The sequence below is a fragment of the Schistocerca piceifrons genome, chromosome 4 (genome assembly GCF_021461385.2).
Source record: "Schistocerca piceifrons isolate TAMUIC-IGC-003096 chromosome 4, iqSchPice1.1, whole genome shotgun sequence".
NCBI lineage: Eukaryota > Metazoa > Arthropoda > Insecta > Orthoptera > Acrididae > Schistocerca > Schistocerca piceifrons.
The window spans coordinates 305,245,455-305,266,589 of NC_060141.1; the positions used below are offsets into that span (position 1 = coordinate 305,245,455).

The window sequence follows — 21,135 nt, forward strand, 5'->3', positions numbered from 1 at the left end:
ACAGAGTTAGGTGTGACATCCTGTATATGTATGTATCTATGTAAGTATCGACTGATCTCTACCAAAAATGGCACACGTATCACTTACTGCGTAGAAATCATCGCTTTGGAGGTAAGAAACACCTACCCTTCAAAAATGTGTGAGCGGGAGAGGGGGAAAGCAGTGTTGGCCACGATGCGTGAACAGCCTTACTTACTCATCCAGTATCTGAGAACGAGAGTAGTTACTGTCTTGGAAAAACTTTACTCATAATTTCAGGCCTTTAAGAAACTCTTCCTCCATGACAATCCTCACAAAATGACGAAAGGAAAAAAGTATACTGCTTACATTGTCGCCGTTCATGCTGTAAAACTGCCACATTAAGTATAAGATTTTATTTATTTTATTTCTTTACTACCAGTTGTATTCACGATACATTTTCAGATGTTATTCACATATTAAGACACAGAGAAATTACCGACGTTGGCTAGGAGTGTGCACTGATTTAAACCAATGGGGAAAGTTGAAGATTTGTGTCAGACCGAGATTTGGATTCGTGTCTCCTGATTACTGTACTTTTTTAACAACCTTTTATTTTAATTTTTTCAACGGTTTCTGTGAGTTTGGCGGCAGAGTTGGCAGGAATCGGACCTTGAGGCCCAGTCACGGTGTGCCCCGCACACCCAACTACCGGAAATGACTTCGGGGATGAAGAAAGGGTAAATACAGAGAAATGAGATTTTTTATGTGTGCATCTATTCACTCTTTTTTAATTTTTTTAATTTTTTTTATTTTTTACGGTGAAAGCAAAGTAAGTCACCTAAAAACAGAAAGAATATGAAACAAATAAAGAAAGCCTCTGGAGGCGGCACTTAGTGATCCCTGCAGCGTCGTGCACCTGGCGCTGGACCTATCGGGTACGACTTCACGGAAGGATTTATTAGGTCCCCAGAGAGTGGTTCTGTATGTACTGCATATTCAGAGTCTTCAGTTCATGTACGATTGTCGTCTTCTGCCCGGGAGGCTCCAGCTGCACAGGGGGTCGTGAAAAACACAACCTAAGTAAACTAAAAGAACTGTTGATACTTATGGTTGCAAATGATTTTGGCATGCATTTTTAAAAGTCCAGGACGTCTCTGGAATCATTCCAAAATACGTAATGAACCGCATCTTCTTTGATGCATGCAACTGCGTTAGTTCTGGTAGGAGGTTATTCATCCGTGAAAAGGAGTGCCTGTGGAGCAATATTTTGTCCTAGCGTCACTTGGAGAAAGTGAGCCACAATTTGTTGAATCAGGTGCGAGATGCCACTCGTCCTTCCATAGCAAAGACAATGTGTATCCGCGTCCAGCGTTCTGCACGTGGTGCAATTGGGTGAGTCTCTTGCTGAACCGATAAAATCTTGATTGTGTCACCTGTTTTCATTTGACCGTTACAGAACACGGCGACTGAACATTAGTTTCTGTCCGTCAATCCCGTTCTTACCATTTTAGACACGGACCTGTGGGTTTTCCTGCTCAATGACGTTTGGGGGTCGACCAGTTTGGAGGACATAATTGAGGGTCCGCTTCATCATATGACGTGTTGCTGGCACAGAGAGACGAACAAGGCTACATTCGATGTAAAAAAAGCTTACATAGTATAAAGAAGGGGAAACGTTAAGAGTCGTCCTGAGGGATGCGAGAGAAGATGGCTTAAGCAATGCCAGGAAGAGGTCTCCCAGGCTTTGTGGGCAAGTCCTCCACAGCTTAAGTTTTATGTTAAGAAAGAGGGACACCGTCATCTTGTGGACATGAATGAGCCCGAGTGTCCCTCGATTAGGGGGGGGGGGGAGGGGGAGGGATCAGTAATTGACCTTGAGTAACATGCCAGCGGCGTCGAAAGCTGCGAAGCCTGTTAAGAAACGTCGCGCACTCGTGGCTGGCAAAATACGAATTGGCTCAGTTGAGGGAAACGAGAGGCCAGGTAGGTTTCGACAAAGTGTGTTCGTTGGATGATGTGCATGGTTCTCAACCACTCGTCGACGTTGAGATCCCTGACACGTTGCAGAAGGCGTCGATAGCTGAGGGCAGCTGTACAGCTAGGTCGCTACTGTATTCGATGAATAGACACTTTATTATACCACAGAGTCGAAGGTGGGCGACACACCTCTGATGGAGGCATTCCTCTAAACCCACTGCGTCGATGTTTTCACATTGCGGTTCGTACGTGAAGCCATAAGTACGTATGTGTCAAGCCCATTGCGTTAGAGATATGAGAGATATCGTCCACATTTCAGAGCAGAACAACAGAACAACCAAATCGTCGACATAGACTGCACGTGGGAACGTAATTCCTCGGAACATCATGCGTGTAATCTTCTGGCGAAGGCCACATAACAGAGGTTCAGGCACCAGTGCATAAAATAGTATCGATAATCCCTGCTGCACCGAATATGCGATCAACAGAGGGCCTGGGAGGTGGCCACTGATCAGAAATTTGGAGGTCGCCCTTCGATGGAGATATATGACTATGGTAGTGAAAGGCTGTATATACCCCAAGTTCGTGAGACAGTGCCTTAGGTAGGTATGGCACACTGGGTCGAGGACCTGGATATTCCGGGGATGTCAGAGCACCTGGTAATTTTTCCATCTTCGCCAGGGCTATTATAACGCGATATGCCCACAAAGCAGCTTAGTCATACGAGATGACGCTTGACAGCGTTCGACGGATTTGTGCAGCCAAGAGGCGGGTGACTATTTTTGAGTCACAATTAAGAGATGATAAGGGCTGAATCGTGAATTCGTGCTCCGCCTTTAGGTTTCGGGTTAGGGATGAATTGACGTCCCTGGGGACAGTAACTCTGAACAGATAGATCGCCAATGTGGTGTGTGTAAATATTGGTACGTTCGATAGAACTCCAAAGGGAGTCTGTCCAAGTCCGGTGATCTATGGGTCTCGCCTTTGCTGATGGCATCGGCTACTTTCTCCTTGTAACGTCTTTCAACAAGGTGTCAGCTATAGCGGGGGTTAACATATCATAGTTCATCTGTGTGACTCCCATTACCGGTTTTCAGCCGGGATCTTCAGCCGAGTAGAGCGTAGTGTAGAGTTCATAGAAGGTTGTGCTGATGTCACGCTGTGTAGAAGAGTGCTGCCCGGCGTCCACATCAATAACATGGATCAGTGCTCGTTGGCGCTGTCGACATTCTGTGATAAAATGATACACGGATGGCCTTTCCGCCATTATATCAGGGATCTGTGAACGAACGACTGCACCCTCAGACTATCGGCGCACATGTGCCATGACCTGTCCTTGGGCTTGTTTACCACTCTCTGGCCCTCTGGTGAGGGCAGCATTGAAGTGTAGTCACATATGATTTTGTAATACAAGTCGAGTGACCATTACGTCCATGCGGAAGCGTCGCGACTGTATTCAGTCAATGTACAACGAATGACGGGTTTCGCGCAAGCAATCCACCACACTAGTGTTGTGGGATATGCTCCTATGCGGCGGACGCATGAGTGCCATGCATCCTCAATGGCGAGTTTTCAGTCAGGAGAAGTCAGATGAGCAGTGTTAAGCTTGCAGGAGCTTCGGATTCGGCACATCTACTGGTGGCGGAGGGTGACAGCGCCAATAGAGGCGACACGGTCTTACAGCCCTGCACCTCGCAATGCGGGTGTAAGGGGATGAGAGTCATATATCCTGTCAATGCACCTCGATGAATGGCTTGTGTAATGGTGAACCCGGGACGATATCCTTTTAGATGGCCCAAATATCCACTAGTCTAAGGTCCCAAACAAGAGCCTCTAGATCGGCACAAGGAGAATTTCCCGGGAGCTGATCCTTTGGCGCTAAGAGGCTGTTGAAGCCGCCACCAAGAACGATCTTGTCGTGTCTGCCCTACAAAAGAGGAGCAATTTCTTCCTTCAAAAGTCGCACACGGTACTGGAAACGTGTTGAACCAGCCAGAGTGTAGATATTGACAAGTCGTACCACTAACACTGTGAGCGCCATCCCTCTAGCGTTGGGGAGGGGGGGTTAGAACACATCATTAGCATGTAGTACGTCCTTGAGGAGTATTGTGATGCAACTGCCAGTGGATGGAGAGTGAGGTGCACATGCATTACAACCATATATTTCGGGGAAGACTGCTGCGCTGACCTCTCGGAGGAAGGCTATATCGACGTCAGCTGCGTTTCACATGTCCCGTAATAACTGTATCATAGGACAGGTGCATATGTTGTTGACATTGACAGTCATAAATCTAGATACCTGAATTCCATCTTCTCTGTGAAAGTTTGACTTCAGTTACTGAGGTGCAAAGGCGACTCGTTGTCCCTGTGTAGCATGGAAGGGGAGGCGGCTTCATGCTTTTCATCATTAGACAGCAACATCTCAATTTTTTCAGCACCATTGGTCCATGGACGGGCAACGGTTGTGGGGAAGTATTGTCTGTAATGGCATCGGAGGTGACTCTGGCAGAGGGTCGGCTGCAGAGGTGAGCTCGTTGGCTGGAGATGTGGCTGAAAGTAGGATGTCAGGTGACATGGCGGGTCTATCAATGGTCGTAGCACCAAGTGGCAGGAAGGGTGTAAACAGGCTGCACGTGATCGCATACACCATGCACAGATGCAAACAAGGCAATCTCGTCGCTACACTGCCAAAGACAGACTGACTACTAAGCCATTTGTACACAGCGGCCATTGTGACTGCTTGGACTACCCTAGCACGTTTCCTTCTCAGCTTACCTACACACTATTAATACAGGGCTTCTGGTCCATTATTCTCATTCCTCATGACACTATCCTTATGGGTAATGGTTGAAGCCTGTTGTGCACCTGCGCTGAAGAGATCATTGGCCATCTTCGTCTTAATTATGTGCCTGTGCCTGTCCTTTTGGAAATGTCTGAAAAAACAGACATCAAATGTACATAGTATTCACATACATCATTAAATGCACCAGCAAAATTATATCGTTCTACGACACACAGTTCAACAGCTGTCATGTCATAAACACTGAGATGCGTGAGAAAATGGTGTATCATGGATTTAGTTTTAGTTCATCACTTCTTTATTATTAACTGAACTGGCAACACATTTCGCAGATAGTACCCGCATAAGCCGCTGAATGTACCTACAAAAATACATCTTTCTACGACAGATTGTGCAAGAGATATGACGTCAAGTACTGAGATGCGTGAAAACGGCCGTATAATGTACGACGTTTTCATCTATTACGTCTTGACTAGTAACTCTATTCACGTCGCATTTGGCAGACAGTAGCCACGTATTCTACTGCGTAGACCTCTGTGTTAAATTGTGTAGCAAGCACATAGTTCAGGAGATATATCATAAACATTAAGCGCCGTGAAAATGAAACTACAGGGAGGGATTCGCTAGAGGTACAAGTGAAATATGAGTACAGATAGGTGTAAATATGTTAAATGTATGTAAAACATATTTGACATGTTCGTGCGTGACCAAAAAAGCTCATTCTTAAAAAAGCTCATTTTAAACACTAGCAACGATTTCAGACAGATTTGGTAGACATGGTAGTTACTATCTGGAAACAAAACCTAGGGAGGTGAGAATCGCCAGCGCCTTATTGGGATGAGAATGATAACGTGGAGAGTGGGTAGACGGACCCACAGCAGAGGGAAAGGAGGAGATGAACACAGATAGGGGCTGGGGGAGGAAGAGGTAATTTGAATGTATGTGAAATCTTATGCGACTTAACTACTAAGGTCATCAGTCCCTAAGCTTACACACTACTTAACCTAAATTATCCTAAGGACAAAGACACACACCCATGTCCGAAGGAGGACTCGAACCTCCGCCGGGAGCAGCCGCACAGTCCATGACTGCAGTGCCCTAGACCGCTCGGCTAATCCCGCGCGGCGAGGAAGAGATAGACAGAGGGTAGGCGGAAATGGAGAGAGGGAGGAAAGAGGAGGAGGTGGACAGAAAAGAAAGAGGAAGTGATAAGCAGAGAGAAGGGGCAAAAGAGATGCGCAGAGAGGCGGAGGTAGAAATCAACAGAGCACGGGTACAGAAGAAGATGGACAAAAAGAGAAGAAATAAGGACGTGGACACAGGAAGGAAAGTGGAGGATATGGACAGAGAGAGGGGAGAGGAGGAGACGGACACGCAAAGGAAGGTGGAGGAGATGGATAGGGAGAGTGGGGAGAAGGACTAGAGAGAGTGAAGGCTGAGATGGGCAGAGAAATTGGAGGGCATGGATCAATAGATGATTGGAATAAATAGATACCCAGGTGACAGAAAGTACTGAGCTAGTCTGGAAAAAGTCCATTAGTGAAGTATGCTAATGTGGATACTAGGAGATGTAGAATCCAATGTCGATGAACGGGAATGGTGTAAGTAATTCAGATTTCTCTGTGCTTTGTGTTACAGGAGCACCCGGAAGGCTTTTGGCAATGACCAGAGGGGGATGTCTCAGGGAGAGGGGCTGTCGGCAGCGCCGCGTGCAGCCCTGCTCCCCTCCCCCTCCCCCCCCCCCCCCCCCCACCCCCACATTCCAGCCACAACCGCAGACGCCGGAAACTTGAGCCACCACAGCATTCCGCAGCTCGCATTTATTATACGTCTGTTTATCCTGTGCGGAGGAGGAGAAGAAAGAAATTCCGGTGGCCGAGAGATTTAATGAAACACTCGCCCAAATAATTATCAACGCTTTTCCACGTTTGTGGGCCTTGTTTCGTTTCCGCTGCGGAGATGGTATCGGAGATCAGAATGAATAATTTAACATCTTAAGACGGCCTTATCTTCTCTCACCGGTACCCATGTTACGCCTCAGAGGTGAATCACTCGAACATAAATATCGTCTATATCCTGGCTTTCGTTTAAACTCTTTAGAGTTATGTAAAAATATGTTTTCGTCCATACGATGTAACCTGTGACACTAAAGAATAATCGTCAATGTTACTTTATCGCAAAGCAGAAATATTTTCAAAACAGAAATGGATTAGGAAGCCGAGACGACACCACTGTCTCAAACTATGCTCATAAAATGAGAAACGTCAATTTGGTATATACAACCAACACGACAGATGGTACTAACAAGGAAACTTTACCAACTTGATCTCATATTTTAAGGAGAGAAAAGCACGCATGCAACATATCAGACTGAAGAATCGATCCTGCACGAAAATATGGTCCATAATTCTGATAAGATGCAGTTACGACTTTCTGAAAGTTCAGCTTTTAAGCTTCTGCGCGCACCAGTTGTCTGACACTGTGTTATTGTGATAAAGACGATGGGTATGATAGCTGTGTGTGTCTAAATGTGTGAGGCTTTCATCTTTGTATTTGTGAATGCGATTTTGAATGTAATAAGTTCATTTTTAATGAAAGGAAGGCTTCATTTCGAAAGCATAACTTCAAGTATCACAGTCAGCTCAAATCTATAGCGCTACTTTAATGAAATGTTAATGGGTAACGATAATGAGGATTCAGCAACTTCTTAGACGACGCAGTATGATATTCGGTTGTTACGGCTCATAGACGATCAGTACACTTCATCTTGCCCTGGGATTGTGATATGACTAATTTACAACAGGGAAATGGCCTGTCCCTTGAGGTAGCTATAAGCCCTGATAAAGCTAAAGAGCTCACCAGTAATATGAACGTGATCGAGATCGTTCGTAGTGTCCTGAGTAAAATCCACCTGTTTCAGTGTTGGCGGACAAATGGCCCCACGACTATGCAGGGTGTGATTCACTATTCATTTCACGAGCAGTTGTTGGAAAACGGCTTATATTTACTCAGCGCTAAATATGATATAAAAGGAAAAGTGATTCAACTGAGGAGACAGACGTGTACATACTAGGAACGTAGGCTTCCACAGGTGTTATCAGTGTTGTTAAAATATTTTCGGTATTGACTGTGATTCATTCTTATTGAATTTGTGGGTCACTACACAGTTTTCTCAGTTAGTGAAACAGTACTTTCTTTCGTGTCTGAAACTTTTATTAACGATGCGAAGAGCTCATTACGCCTCAAAACAACTTTCTGTCACTTCTGTACGTAATAGCCAGTGTTTGCTTTCTACAACTGTACACCAAAACTTTTCATCTCACGGAAGCACAGAAGTTGTATTACCTTTCCTGTTGCCCCGTAAATGAGAGACTTTCAACACATCTTCCGTCTTGTGCCATGTGCCAAATAACGTAACTTATTCGTTAGTGCCTTAAGATTGCCGTCTGCTCCCGAAAGAAGGCCTCAACAAGACAAACATCCAACCAGATGATTCTACAAGTATGTCTCGCAACGAACACCTAAGAACTTTTCCCATCGGGTGCGTACTTGCGTACTACTTCATAGTTCAACAATGATTTCCCCACCGATGTATAGCAGATGCTGATACAGAACTTCAGTTACATTGCTTGATAACTGCTAACGAATAGAGACATTGTTGAACAGAAATAATCGCAGGCAGCGATGGACAAAATGAAACACAGTGCTTACGTATTAGAGTTGGAGTGATATGCTAAAACGAAAGGTGCTACTGATTTCACCACGTGGGTAAGCAGGATAACAGGTATAAATAACGTTCATGCTTGACAAAGGTCAGTATCTTAATATAAAGCTTGATATGAGACTCTCAGTACGGAATATGTCTTGCTCGGTTTTTACACCTGCTCTTCCTACTGGCAACCTAACTGTTGTGGAGTCCTTGTAGTGGGGGGAAGGGGGGGGGCATTGTTCCACTCCTCTGTCAAAGAGTTTTTCAGTTCTTGCACGGTTTCAGGAGGGTGTGTTCACTGAAAAATATGTCTCCCAGGAGCATCCCATGGATGCTCTAGAGGGTTTATATCCCGTGAGTACATCAATATCTTAGCTTTCCAATGTGTTCAACAGTTCAGCTGTTCTATGTATGTGTGTGTATGTGTGGGAATCGTCGTGCGTAAACAGAAGTTCGGTGTCCACCTCACCCCTAAGCAGACGGACGCAATCCAGAACAATTTCCTGCAGTATTACTGTGCTGTGGCTGTACCCCACACCAAAGCGATGTTCGACCATTGTTTGTAATGCCTGCCCACACCATACCACATAGGACAAAGCGATGACGTTCATGGCATCCTGTGGTGCCTCTATCGACTATTTAATTGGAATATGCTCCATTACAGTATCTGTAATGTACAGTACACATATTGTATGCATGTGCGTGCGTGCGTATGTGTGTGTGTGTGTGTGTGTGTGTGTGTGTGTGTGTGTGTGTGTGTGTACCGTCATATTTGTGTTTAATGTTGATGATGGGAGAAGGGATAGGCTGAAACTCTGAGTCGCCACATAGCCTCCTCTTCGTAACTAGCGCCAAGGCGGTCACCAAGCTTAACGTTCTCATTCGACGGACGGATCACTGACAACAACGTCACATTTCCTCGCATCATGAAGCACCAGCAGCAGCGAGTACTGTTTGTATAAAGCGTTTATTTTGCATTTTGTTTACGATCTTCCACTAAGGAAGGGATTCTATTTGTGTTTATCTGCTCTGCATAGTAACTAACAGTTCTTGATAAAACTTTACGTAGTTTTCGTGTTAGATTTCTTAGTGTTTTCTTGATCGTTTAGAACAGAAAGCGCCCTAAAACCGTCTTTTGTTTGTTTCGCGGCCGTTAGCCACTAGTCACTTGAATCAGCAGTTGTCTTGTGACAGCCACAGCGAGAGCACCAGCAGCAGCGAGTACTGTTTGTATAAAGCGTTTTTGTACTTATTTGCTGCGCTTAGCTTTTAAATAGTTTTTCTGGGAAAACCTAGCGTAGTTTTCGCGTCTCGTATTTCAGTGAGTGTTTCTTGATTATCAGAGTGGCTCATCAGAAGATTATCTTGGGAATTTGTCACCGTATAGAGTAGGGTAAACATAGTCATGTGTAGGGACTGTGGTTGTTGTGAGCGGACGCAAGGAGAATTGGCCACTCTTCGGGGGCAGGTGGAGGCTTTGTCTGTTAGGCTCATCGAGCTCGAGGCGCAGGCGTCGGCTCGTAGTGGCGTTGGGGCAACTGTGGTGAGACCTATGCCTACTTCGGTGGCCTTGGAATCACATGGAACCCCTGATGTCGCTGCGTCTTCCGGCAGTGAGCATCTTACCGGTCAGCCATCACTCCAGGGTGAATGGCGGACAGTGGTGGGCTCGCGCGTGCCTGGCCGAAAGGCGAAGGTGGGATCTGGCCGCGTGGCAGCTGCCTTACACCTTTCCAACAGGTACGGGGTGCTTCCTAGTGGTGATGACATCGTTTCCGAGCCACCACAGGGTGCCTCGCCTGTTGGGCCAGTGGCCGATTTTCCGGCAAGGTCCCGACAGTCACAGAGGGCGGGCCTATTAGTTATAGGGAGCTCCAACGTTAGGCGGGTTATGGAGCCCCTCAGGAAAATAGCGGGTAGGTCGGGGAAGAATGCCAGTGCGCACTCGGTGTGCTTGCCGGGGGGTCTCGTCCGTAATGTGGAGGAGGCCCTTCCGGCAGCTATTGAACGCACTGGGTGTGACAGGCTGCAGATAGTAGCACATGTCGGAACGAATGACGCCTGCCGCTTGGGTTCTGAGGCCATCCTTGGTTCCTTCCGGCGGCTGGCTGATTTGGTGAAGACAACCAGCATCGCACGCGGAGTGCAAGCTGAGCTTAATATCTGCAGCATAGTGCCCAGAGTCGATCGCGGTCCTCTGGTTTGGAGCCGTGTGGAGCGTCTAAACCAGAGGCTCAGACGACTCTGCGACTATAATGGTTGCAAATTCATCGACCTCCGTTATTGGGTGGAGAACTGTAGGGCCCCCCTAGACAGGTCAGGCGTGCACTACACACCGGAAGCAGCTACTAGGGTAGCAGAGTACGTGTGGCGTGCACACGGGGGTTTTTTAGGTTAGAGGGACCCCTCCTTGGGCGAAACGATAAAATACCTGACGGCTTACCAGAGAGGACATTATCATCGTTGATAAAGAACGTCCGTCCTCAGAGACCAAAAATAGGAAAAGTTAACGTAATATTGGTAAACTGCAGGAGTATCCAGGGCAAGGTTCCTGAATTAGTATCTCTTATTGAAGGAAATAGTGCGCATATAGTATTAGGAACGGAAAGTTGGTTAAAACCGGAAGTGAACAGTAACGAAATCCTAGACACAGAATGGAATATATACCGCAAGGATAGGATAAACGCCAATGGTGGAGGAGTATTTATAGCAGTAAAGAATTCAATAATATCCAGTGAAGTTATTAGCGAATGCGAATGTGAAATAATCTGGGTTAAGTTAAGTATCAAAGGTGGGTCAGATATGATAGTCGGATGCTTCTATAGACCACCTGCATCAGCAACCGTAGTAGTTGAGCGCCTCAGAGAGAACCTGCAGAACGTCGTGAAGAAGTTTCGTGATCATACTATTGTAATAGGGGGAGACTTCAATCTACCAGGTATAGAATGGGATAGTCACACAATCAGAACTGGAGCCAGGGACAGAGACTCTTGTGACATTATCCTGACTGCCTTGTCCGAGAATTACTTCGAGCAGATAGTTAGAGAACCAACTCGTGAAGCTAACGTTTTAGACCTCATAGCAACAAATAGACCGGAACTTTTCGACTCTGTGAATGTAGAAGAGGGTATCAGTGATCATAAGTCAGTGGTTGCATCAATGACTACAAGTGTAATAAGAAATGCCAAGAAAGGAAGGAAAATATATTTGCTTAACAAGAGTGATAGGGCACAAATCGCAGAATATCTGAGTGACCACCATCAAACGTTCATTTCTGAGGAAGAGGATGTGGAACAAAAATGGAAAAAATTCAGAAACATCGTCCAGTACGCCTTAGATAAGTTCGTACCGACTAAGGTCCAAAGCGAGGGGAAAGATCCACCGTGGTATAACAATCATGTACGAAAGGTACTACGGAAACAAAGAAAGCTTCATCATAGGTTTAAGAGTAGTCGAATCATAGCTGATAAGGAAAAGCTGAACGAAGCGAAAAAGAGCGTAAAGAGAGCAATGAGAGAAGCATTCAACGAATTCGAACATAAAACATTGGCAAACAATCTAAACAAGAACCCTAAAAAGTTTTGGTCATATGTAAAATCGGTAAGCGGATCTAAATCCCCTATTCAGTCACTCGTTGACCACGATGGCACCGAAACAGAGGACGACCGAAGAAAGGCAGAAATACTGAATTCAGTGTTCCGAAACTGTTTCACTGCGGAAAATCGTAACACGGTCCCTGACTTCAGCCGTCGCACGGACGCCAAAATGGAAAATATTGAAATAAACGATATCGGAATTGAAAAACAACTGCTATCACTTAGTAGCGGAAAAGCATCCGGACCAGACGAGATACCCTTAAGATTCTACAGTGATTATGCTAAAGAACTTGCCCCCTTTCTATCAGCAATTTATCGTAGATCGCTGGAAGAACGTAAAGTACCTAGCGACTCGAAGAAAGCGCAGGTCGTTCCCATTTTCAAGAAGGGTCATAAATCAGATGCGAATAATTATAGGCCTATTTCGCTTACGTCAACCTGTTGTAGAATAATGGAACATGTTTTGTGTTCTCGTATTATGACGTTCTTAGATAATACAAATCTCCTTCATCATAACCAACATGGATTCCGCAAACAGAGATCATGTGAAACTCAGCTCGCCCTATTTGCCCAAGAAATTCACAGTGCCGTAGACACTTGCGAGCAGATTGATGCCGTATTCCTGGACTTCAGGAAGGCATTTGATACGGTTCCGCACTTACGTTTAGTGAAAAAAATACGAGCTTACGGAATATCGGACCAGGTTTGTGAATGAATTCAGGATTTCCTAGAAGAAAGAACACAACATGTCATTCTTAACGGTTCAAAATCTGCAGATGTAGAGGTAATTTCGGGAGTACCGCAGGGAAGCGTGATAGGACCATTATTGTTAACAATATACATAAATGACTTAGTTGACAACATCGGTAGCTCCGTGAGGCTATTTGCAGATGACACGGTTGTCTACAAGAAAGTAGCAACATCAGAAGACTCGTACGTACTCCAGGAGGACCTGCAGAGGATTAATGCATGGTGCGACAGCTGGCAGCTTTCCCTAAACGTAGATAAATGTAATATAATGCGCATACATAGGGGCAGAAATCCATTCCAGTACGATTATGCCATAGGTGGTAAATCATTGGAAGCGGTAACGACCGTAAAATACTTAGGAGTTACTATCCGGAGCGATCTGAAGTGGAATGATCACATAAAACAAATAGTGGGAAAAGCAGGCGCCAGGTTGAGATTCATAGGAAGAATTCTAAGAAAATGTGACTCATCGACGAAAGAAGTAGCTTACAAAACGCTTGTTCGTCCGATTCTTGAGTATTGCTCATCAGTATGGGACCCTTACCAGGTTGGATTAATAGAAGAGATAGACATGATCCAGCGAAAAGCAGCGCGATTCGTCATGGGGACATTTAGTCAGCGCGAGAGCGTTACGGAGATGCTGAACAAGCTCCAGTGGCGGACATTTCAAGAAAGGCGTTACGCAATACGGAGAGGTTTATTATCGAAATTACGAGAGAGCACATTCCGGGAAGAGATGGGCAACATATTACTACCGCCCACATATATCTCGCGTAATGATCACAACGAAAAGATCCGAGAAATTAGAGCAAATACGAAGACTTACAAGCAGTCGTTCTTCCCACGCACAATTCGTGAATGGAACAGGGAAGGGGGGATCAGATAGTGGTACAATAAGTACCCTCCGCCACACACCGTAAGGTGGCTCGCGGAGTATAGATGTAGATGTAGATGTAGGTTTGCTATTGAAACCAGGGTATTGGCTCAAAGTCTGGTGATCAGAAACTTTACACCATCGACTCTCCTCCCCTTGTCGGACGAATAATAGCAGTCATTTTCTTTTAATCATCGGGACTGGAACCAACTTACCCCTGGTTCGAGCGCCATGGCACAACCATATGTTAGTGACCTCGGTCAGTGAGATTGACAGGCTCTTCTCTGTAATGTGTTCCCTTCTCTCTCCACACTATCCAAAGGTGAGAGTCACCTACCACAGTGAATCAGGATTAGTCGGACAACATTACTCTTGAGCACTGTTGCTGACTCCAACCAATATGCTCCCCACACCAACGAACCCTTTTTCGACGATATCCCGGTTGAAGTGAGATACTTCTGGGCATACAGACCAGCCTGATATAATCGCCGTGAAATTGTTGTGGCAGAGACAAGTGTACCGGTAACTATGCAGCGATATGCCTGGGAGTGAGCTATCTCTTCCTTTTCGCTAGAGGGCTACTTATCTATACTCTCGTGGTATGGTGGATCATCCAGAACCACCGGAATGCTTTCGCATAGCATTTCCTCCTTCGCTTGCCTTTTATAATCGCGAGATGACGTTTTTGGACACACCCATTACTGTGGCCACAAGTGTGACACTTGACGGGCTACACATGTACTAGATATCGCTTGAAAATGGCATAATCCGTCGTCAAAAAGTATCTTTTCAGAGAAAATTCTGACTGGAGCTGCTGATATACCGGGTGATCAAAAAGTCAGTATAAATTTGAAAACTGAATAAATCACGGAATAATGTAGATAGAGAGGTACATATTGACACACATGCTTGGAATGACATGGGGTTTTATTAGAACCAAAAAAATACAAACGTTCAAGAAATGTCCTACAGATGGCGCTTCATCTGATCAGAATAGCAATAATTAGCATAACAAAGTAAGACAAAGCAATGATGATGTTCTTTACAGGGAATGCTCAATATGTCCACCATCATTCCTCAACAATAGCTGTAGTCGAGGAATAATGTTGTCAACAGCACTGTAAAGCATGTCCGGAGTTATGGTGAGGCATTGGCGTCGGATGTTGTCTTTCAGCATCCCTAGAGATGTCGGTTGATCACGATACACTTATGACTTCAGGTAACCCCAAAGCCAATAATCGCACGGACTGAGGTCTGGGGACATGGGAGGCCAAGCATGACGAAAGTGGTGGCTGAGCACACGATCATCACCAAACGACGCGCGTAAGAGATCATTCAGGCGTCTAGCAATACTTTATATTTTTTTTGGGGGGGGGGGGGGTTATAATAAAACCCCATGTCATTCCAAGCATGTGTGTCAATTTTTACCTATCTACATTATTCCGTGGTTTATTAAGTTTCCAAATTTATACTGACTTTTTGGTCACCCGGTACTTATATACAGTTATGACACTCGTACTCATGAATAAAGTAAAATTCGTCGCAGAATAAAACTGTACCTTGGTCAAGGATACCAACCCAGAACCTTGCCTTTCGGGGAAAGTTTACATATCTAATATCAGATTAGATTAAACACGCTTTTCGTTTCATTGTCCATAGTAAAGACATCTCCAAGGATTTAGAACATGTTACAAAACAAAAAGACATACAAAATATTTACAAGAAAGGTATACTTTAATTTTCGCTTCACCCAGATCCTAAGCCATATGGTCGTAATTGAAGTGAAACAAGTCAAAGGACTGAAACATCAGCAGCAGGTTGTATACATTTATCACATTACTTTACTGAATATGTCCAGGCTTTTAGGGAATACGTTATTTGACATTATTACTAACACATGTGTCAATCCGTTTTGCCCAGAAATTCGTCAATGGAGTAGGAATTATCCACCAAAAATTCCCTAAACATAATCTGAACTTTAGTAGTTCTAAAGCTGCCGGTAAGTTCTTTAATATATGTGATCCGAAATAACGGACACCTTCTTGCAGTAAAGGGAATCGTATTGATTCTAGGAACTGAGATGTTGATGTTGAAACCAGGTACATTATTTATCGGAAATTCAATTTATAAGTACACGGAATTGCGAGTCTTCCCAGTTCCTTGAACAGGTCTCAGCCGAACGTTTTTGAGTTAAGACTGCATAATTTGTATTCCATGCTGTTGGGAACATTAAGCATGGCTTGATTAGTTATACGAAAAAATTATCCCGTGTGAGATTATGGAATGAAAGCGAAATATGCTAAACTCTTTTTATTTTTAAATAATCCCGCGCTGCAAATGAAGATTTGCTATTGCACTTCAGCAGTTCTATAGTACGTTCCTCCTAACTGAATTCATTACCATGTTGCAGTTCCAGGAATTTAATACTCATACTGTTCTATCTGCTTCTCATCATATTTTAGACATATACTCGGAAGAAACCTCTCAAAGTTCTAAACAGCCTGTAGTGTGTCTTCTCAAAATTTATCGACAAAGCTATTCAATCACGACTCCGCTACGCAGCTCTGACATCTTTGCGGCTATTCTATTCTCTTCATGAGAATGTTTTCCACTGGAGATTGCTAGTTTACATCGCTAATTTGATGACAAAAATTGGCGAGACGAAGCATGACTAAAGGCAGCCGCTATATGAGCGATCTCTTCGAATATTGGTCCATGTATGCACGCAGCCGCATGCATAATGGTGATACCATTTTTACAGGATATTCCAAAGACTGTTCAGCCTGGGGGATCTTGGCATCAACGAGAGCCCTCTGGGATTCAAATATCAAGGAATCGGTGGAAATATGTTTGGCGCAAGATCTTATTAATCGCGATGGCGGCTTGCAACCGGATAAGGCGTGAGGCCCAGTATTTCTTTAATTTCTTCAGAAAGAAAACATTTTATGACTAATGACACACCTAGCGACAGTTATTTTTGTCATCTGAATTTCACCCATGCGAGTGCGCATTCCGAGAGAGAGAGCGCAAGTGTAATATCACAGTTACGCTTGAGCCTAAGCACCATAAATAAAGCAATATTCCACGAGGGCGCGAAACTCGACGGAGGTTGCTCATGTAGCGGGTGCCTTTTCACATAAGGCTCTGCACCAATTTTTGATATAAAGTTAGCGATGTGAACCAGCGTTCACCAGTGCAAAACGCTCACCTGAAGATGGCTGAATGGATGTCAGCCGAAATATCGTGGCAGGAGGTCGATGTAACATTACTGCAAATCTGGAATCTTTATGCAGTACTCTCCACGCCCAGAAAATTTCAAGAATCTCATCTTCATGGCTGTTTCTAGGAAGCTGCAAAACCGCATACCGGTTGCAAGGTGAACATCGATTCAGGAAAAGAAGATACCAACAGAAACTAGCAGATACAAGAGCTTAGAACTACGGCACGATGGCGCCTGTGCTGTCCGTAGTGGAGGATGTCGTGTGTGTGTGGTACTCACGTTCGCAGGACGGTATGGGCCCGGACCAGTGGCCGTCGGCCTCGCACTCGATGCCGGGCTGCCCCTTGAGCTGGTGGCCCCAGGAGCAGCGGAAGACGGCGCGGCCTCCGTAGCTGGTGTTGTGCTCGACCAGCGACAGGTGTGGGTCGTCCGTCTCGAGGCTGGGGCACAGGATGGGAGCGCACCGCGGCACCGGGCCCGACCACCGACCTGCATCACCCAACCAACAGCGCCATGTCTCAGTCGCAGCTGCGACTCAGTCGTCGCCCGATGCATCATGTCCTTAACAGTGATAGAGGGGTGCCATGCTCTCTCTATGTCCATTGACTGTATCATATAGCTGTTACTCGCAGTCTAACAAAAAGTGATCCACCTTGATTACATGCTCGGCTGTCTATGTAACTCCTTAAACCTACACATCATCGGCGAGTGTGTAAATGATTAAAGTTGCAGTGATAACTGTGAAGGATACGGAGGCGACGCGTACTCAAGTGAGCATTATCATGCGAGCGTTGGCAGTACCTGGATGAGCTTGAAATGGTCCGCATTTTGGGTCTCTATTTGACCGGCTGAACGAATCATTCTACATCTAAATTTGTGGGACATTCGTCACATGACGGTGGCCCGATGTTGGACTGTACAGAAACATTCTCGTCTTCAGGGTTCAGATGGACCACATCTCACCACATAAGTGGAGTATCCCCGTACAGCGCGCCAAGCATGTTGAAAACCTGCACATCTGCGCCTGGCATCCGAGAATTAGTAGTGCGTTGTCTGCAACATTGATCGGAGACGAGCGCCAGTAGGACAATGAAAATGCTGTCCCATGCGTAAGTTGCTGCTGACCAGAACAAAACTGGCTGTTTTTGGAATGGTGAAGCGACCGGGAACCATGGCCTGCTGATGAATGGCGTTGAACAGTGTCTAGCGATGAATCGTGGTTATGCTCTACAACGGATGACCATTTTCAGCGAATATGGAGGCGACCATTGGTATGGAGAGGCACAGCCATGTTGCTCCAGGCGTCGGACGTCAACTCCGCCACAGTGCCAGTAGTTACGATATAAAGGTACAAATAGCCGAGCGGTCTGAGGCGCTGCAGTCATGGACTGTGCGGCTGGTCCCGGCGGAGGTTCGAGTTCTCCCTCGGGCATGGGTGTGTGTGTCTCTCTCCTTAGGTTAATTTAGGTTAAGTAGTGTGTAAGCTTAGGGACTGATGACCTTACCAGTTAAGTCCCATAATATTTCACACACATTTGAACATTTTTCAAAGGTACAATTACAACAGTTGTGGGCGTTTGACGTAGGAGAGGATACAGCTGGTTTACGACATCCTTCTCATTCGAAACAGAGCATCCAGACCACATGCAATGCAACGTCATACTGATAAGTAAGCTCAAACCGTCCAGATACTTATAAATTTGACTCGATGTTGTAGTCACCGAGTCCGCAGCTCGTGGTCGTGCGGTAGCGTTCTCACTTCCCGCGCCCGGGTTCGATTCCCGGCGGGGTCTGGGATTTTCTCTGCCTCGTGATGACTGGGTGTTGTGTGATGTCCTTAGGTTAGTTAGGTTTAAGTAGTTCTAAGTTCTAGGAGACTGATGACCATAGATGTTAAGTCCCATAGTGCTCAGAGCCATTTGAACCATTTTTGTAGTCACCGAAACAACATCACTTACCCTCTCAACCCGTGAAGTTTTACTTAGTTTTCTCTCTCTCCCCCCCCCCCCCCCCCACCTTTGGGTGCTTCACGTATGTTCTTAAATAGTGTATTATAAGTGTCCACGTCACCCGAGGTAGGCGCGCGGTCTAGGGCGTCTTGCCACGGTTCATGCGGCTCCTCATGTCGGAGGTCCAAGTCCTTCCTCGAGCATGGGTGTATGTGTTGTTTGTAGCATAAGTTAGTCTAAGTTAGTTTAAGTAGTGTGTAAGACTAGGGACCGATGACCTTAGCAGTTCGGTCCCTCAGGAATTCACACACATTTGAACAAGTATCCATAGCATAACAAATAATTCCGCGAGATAGGTAAAGCCCGCAGTATGTTTTCTTTAAGTGATAACTAGCACTCTAGTTGCCATTATAGCATAATAACATGGTGTATCATAATGAAAAGCGAAAACTGACACAGGTGATATTATACAACAGCAAAAGTAAAAATATGGGTCCACCATCGAGCCATTTGCTAGGCAATGCAACATGTAGACCATGTTATACGCTACAATTTGCTGTCCACTCGTAACTGTTAGTGGAGGTGTAGCTGTGACAGATCACCATGAGATATTTTTCATGTTAATATAAAGGTAATTGGAATGTAAACTTTTTGACTAAGCCCCTGCCGAAAACATCTCAAATTGTACCGATGGTCTAACGTTGACGAAACAAGCCCTGCATGATTTGAGAGATACAGAGGCCAATGAGTGCGCGGGGACTTATCCCAGTTCTCTGCTACTAGCGCCGGCCTGTGTGGCCGTGCGGTTCTAGGCGCTTCAGTCTGGAACCGCGTGACCGCTACGGTCGCAGGTTCGAATCCTGCCTCGGGCATGGATGTGTGTGATGTCCTTAGGTTAGTTAGATTTAAGTAGTTCTAAGTTCTAGGGGACTGATGACCACAGATGTTAAGTCCCATAGTGCTCAGAGCCATTTGAACCATTTGCTACTAGCGCCACTTCGTCATAACTCGCCTGTGCGGAGCATACAAGGTATTGCGCCATAATCTAAGAATGAAGTTAAAAACTAAAGTAGCAGCTTTTCCATACTTTGTCAACATATTCTTCAGTACGTTAATGTTGAAGTTGTTAAAACTCAAAGTGATCAGTGGAATATGTTTCCCTAAGTACATTGTCTTAAGAAAAAAAATAAGTGGCGCTAAATAATAAAGCTATAATGCCAAAAATTTTTCAGAATGTGCAACTGTATGAGAAAATCAATTGTTATAGGTCGCAACTTGATTGAAGCAATAATTTGGTAAAAATCGGTGTGTTTGTGAAAAACTGAAGGCCTTAAATACCAGACCCAGAAAGATGAAAATTGGTATGAAGCGTCATGTTGGTATGAGAACCTTAACTATGTGATCCCATTAATGTACCTCTAATAGTTTTCAAGTAATTAATTAAAAACAAAATTTCGAATAAAAACGTCCTTATTTGTAGTAGATTAAGTAACATTTATATTAATGAAAGAAACTTCTGATTACACCATTCGATTACATCCATTAAATGGTGAAGTTGTAGCAAGCTTCAACATCTTAATGTAAATAAGAATCAATACGAGGTCTCTTAAAGATGTAGTTCAGAGTTCACGTCGGTTCTGTTCTGAAAATTCTAGCGGGAAAAGATAAAATGCAGTCGAGCTGAAACTCTTTCTGTAATTAAAGCCAACTTAACCCTATTTGTATAAAAATTACGAATGTAGTAGATTGATACACAACAGTGTTATAAAATAAAGTGTGTCCGAGAAAGCGAACGTTTAGATGCAGCTACGTTGGCTTAGAGCAGATGACGGCAGATGTTCCGCTCCGCCCATATACAAGGAGCGTTTGGAAAGTCCGTGCAAAAATAAAAAAACACTTACGTGTTTGGGGTAAACCTTTTTTATTTTTCGACATAGCATCCCCCCATGAACCATGGACCTTGCCGTTGGTGGGGAGGCTTGCGTGCCTCAACGATACAGATAGCCGTACCGTAGGTGCAACCACAACGGAGGGGTATCCGTCGAGAGGCCAGACAAACGTATGATTCCTGAAGGGGGGCGGAGCTTTTCAGTAGTTGCTGCGGCAACAGTCTGGATTATTGACTGATCTGACCTTGTAACACTAACCAAAATGGCCTTGCTGTTCTGGTACTGCGAACGGCTGAAAGCAAGGGGAAATTACAGCCGTAATTTTTCCCGAGGGCATGCAGCTTTACTGTATGATTAAATAATGATGGCGTCCTCTTGGGTAAAATATTCAGGAGGTAAAGTAGTCCCCC

The 21,135-nt window shown here is 45.0% G+C and overlaps 1 protein-coding gene across 1 annotated transcript in view; it reads right to left on the reverse strand.

Annotated features, from left to right (window-relative positions):
- Nucleotides 1-21,135, reverse strand: part of LOC124795808 (locomotion-related protein Hikaru genki-like) — a gene marked incomplete at its 5' end in the record, with an annotated part of 321,671 nt that overhangs the window by 96,358 nt on the left and 204,178 nt on the right. The window contains one exon of the mRNA XM_047259889.1: nucleotides 17,167-17,376. Within this exon, the coding sequence (XP_047115845.1) occupies nucleotides 17,167-17,376 (210 nt within the window). The remainder of the gene's footprint in view (nucleotides 1-17,166; nucleotides 17,377-21,135) is intronic.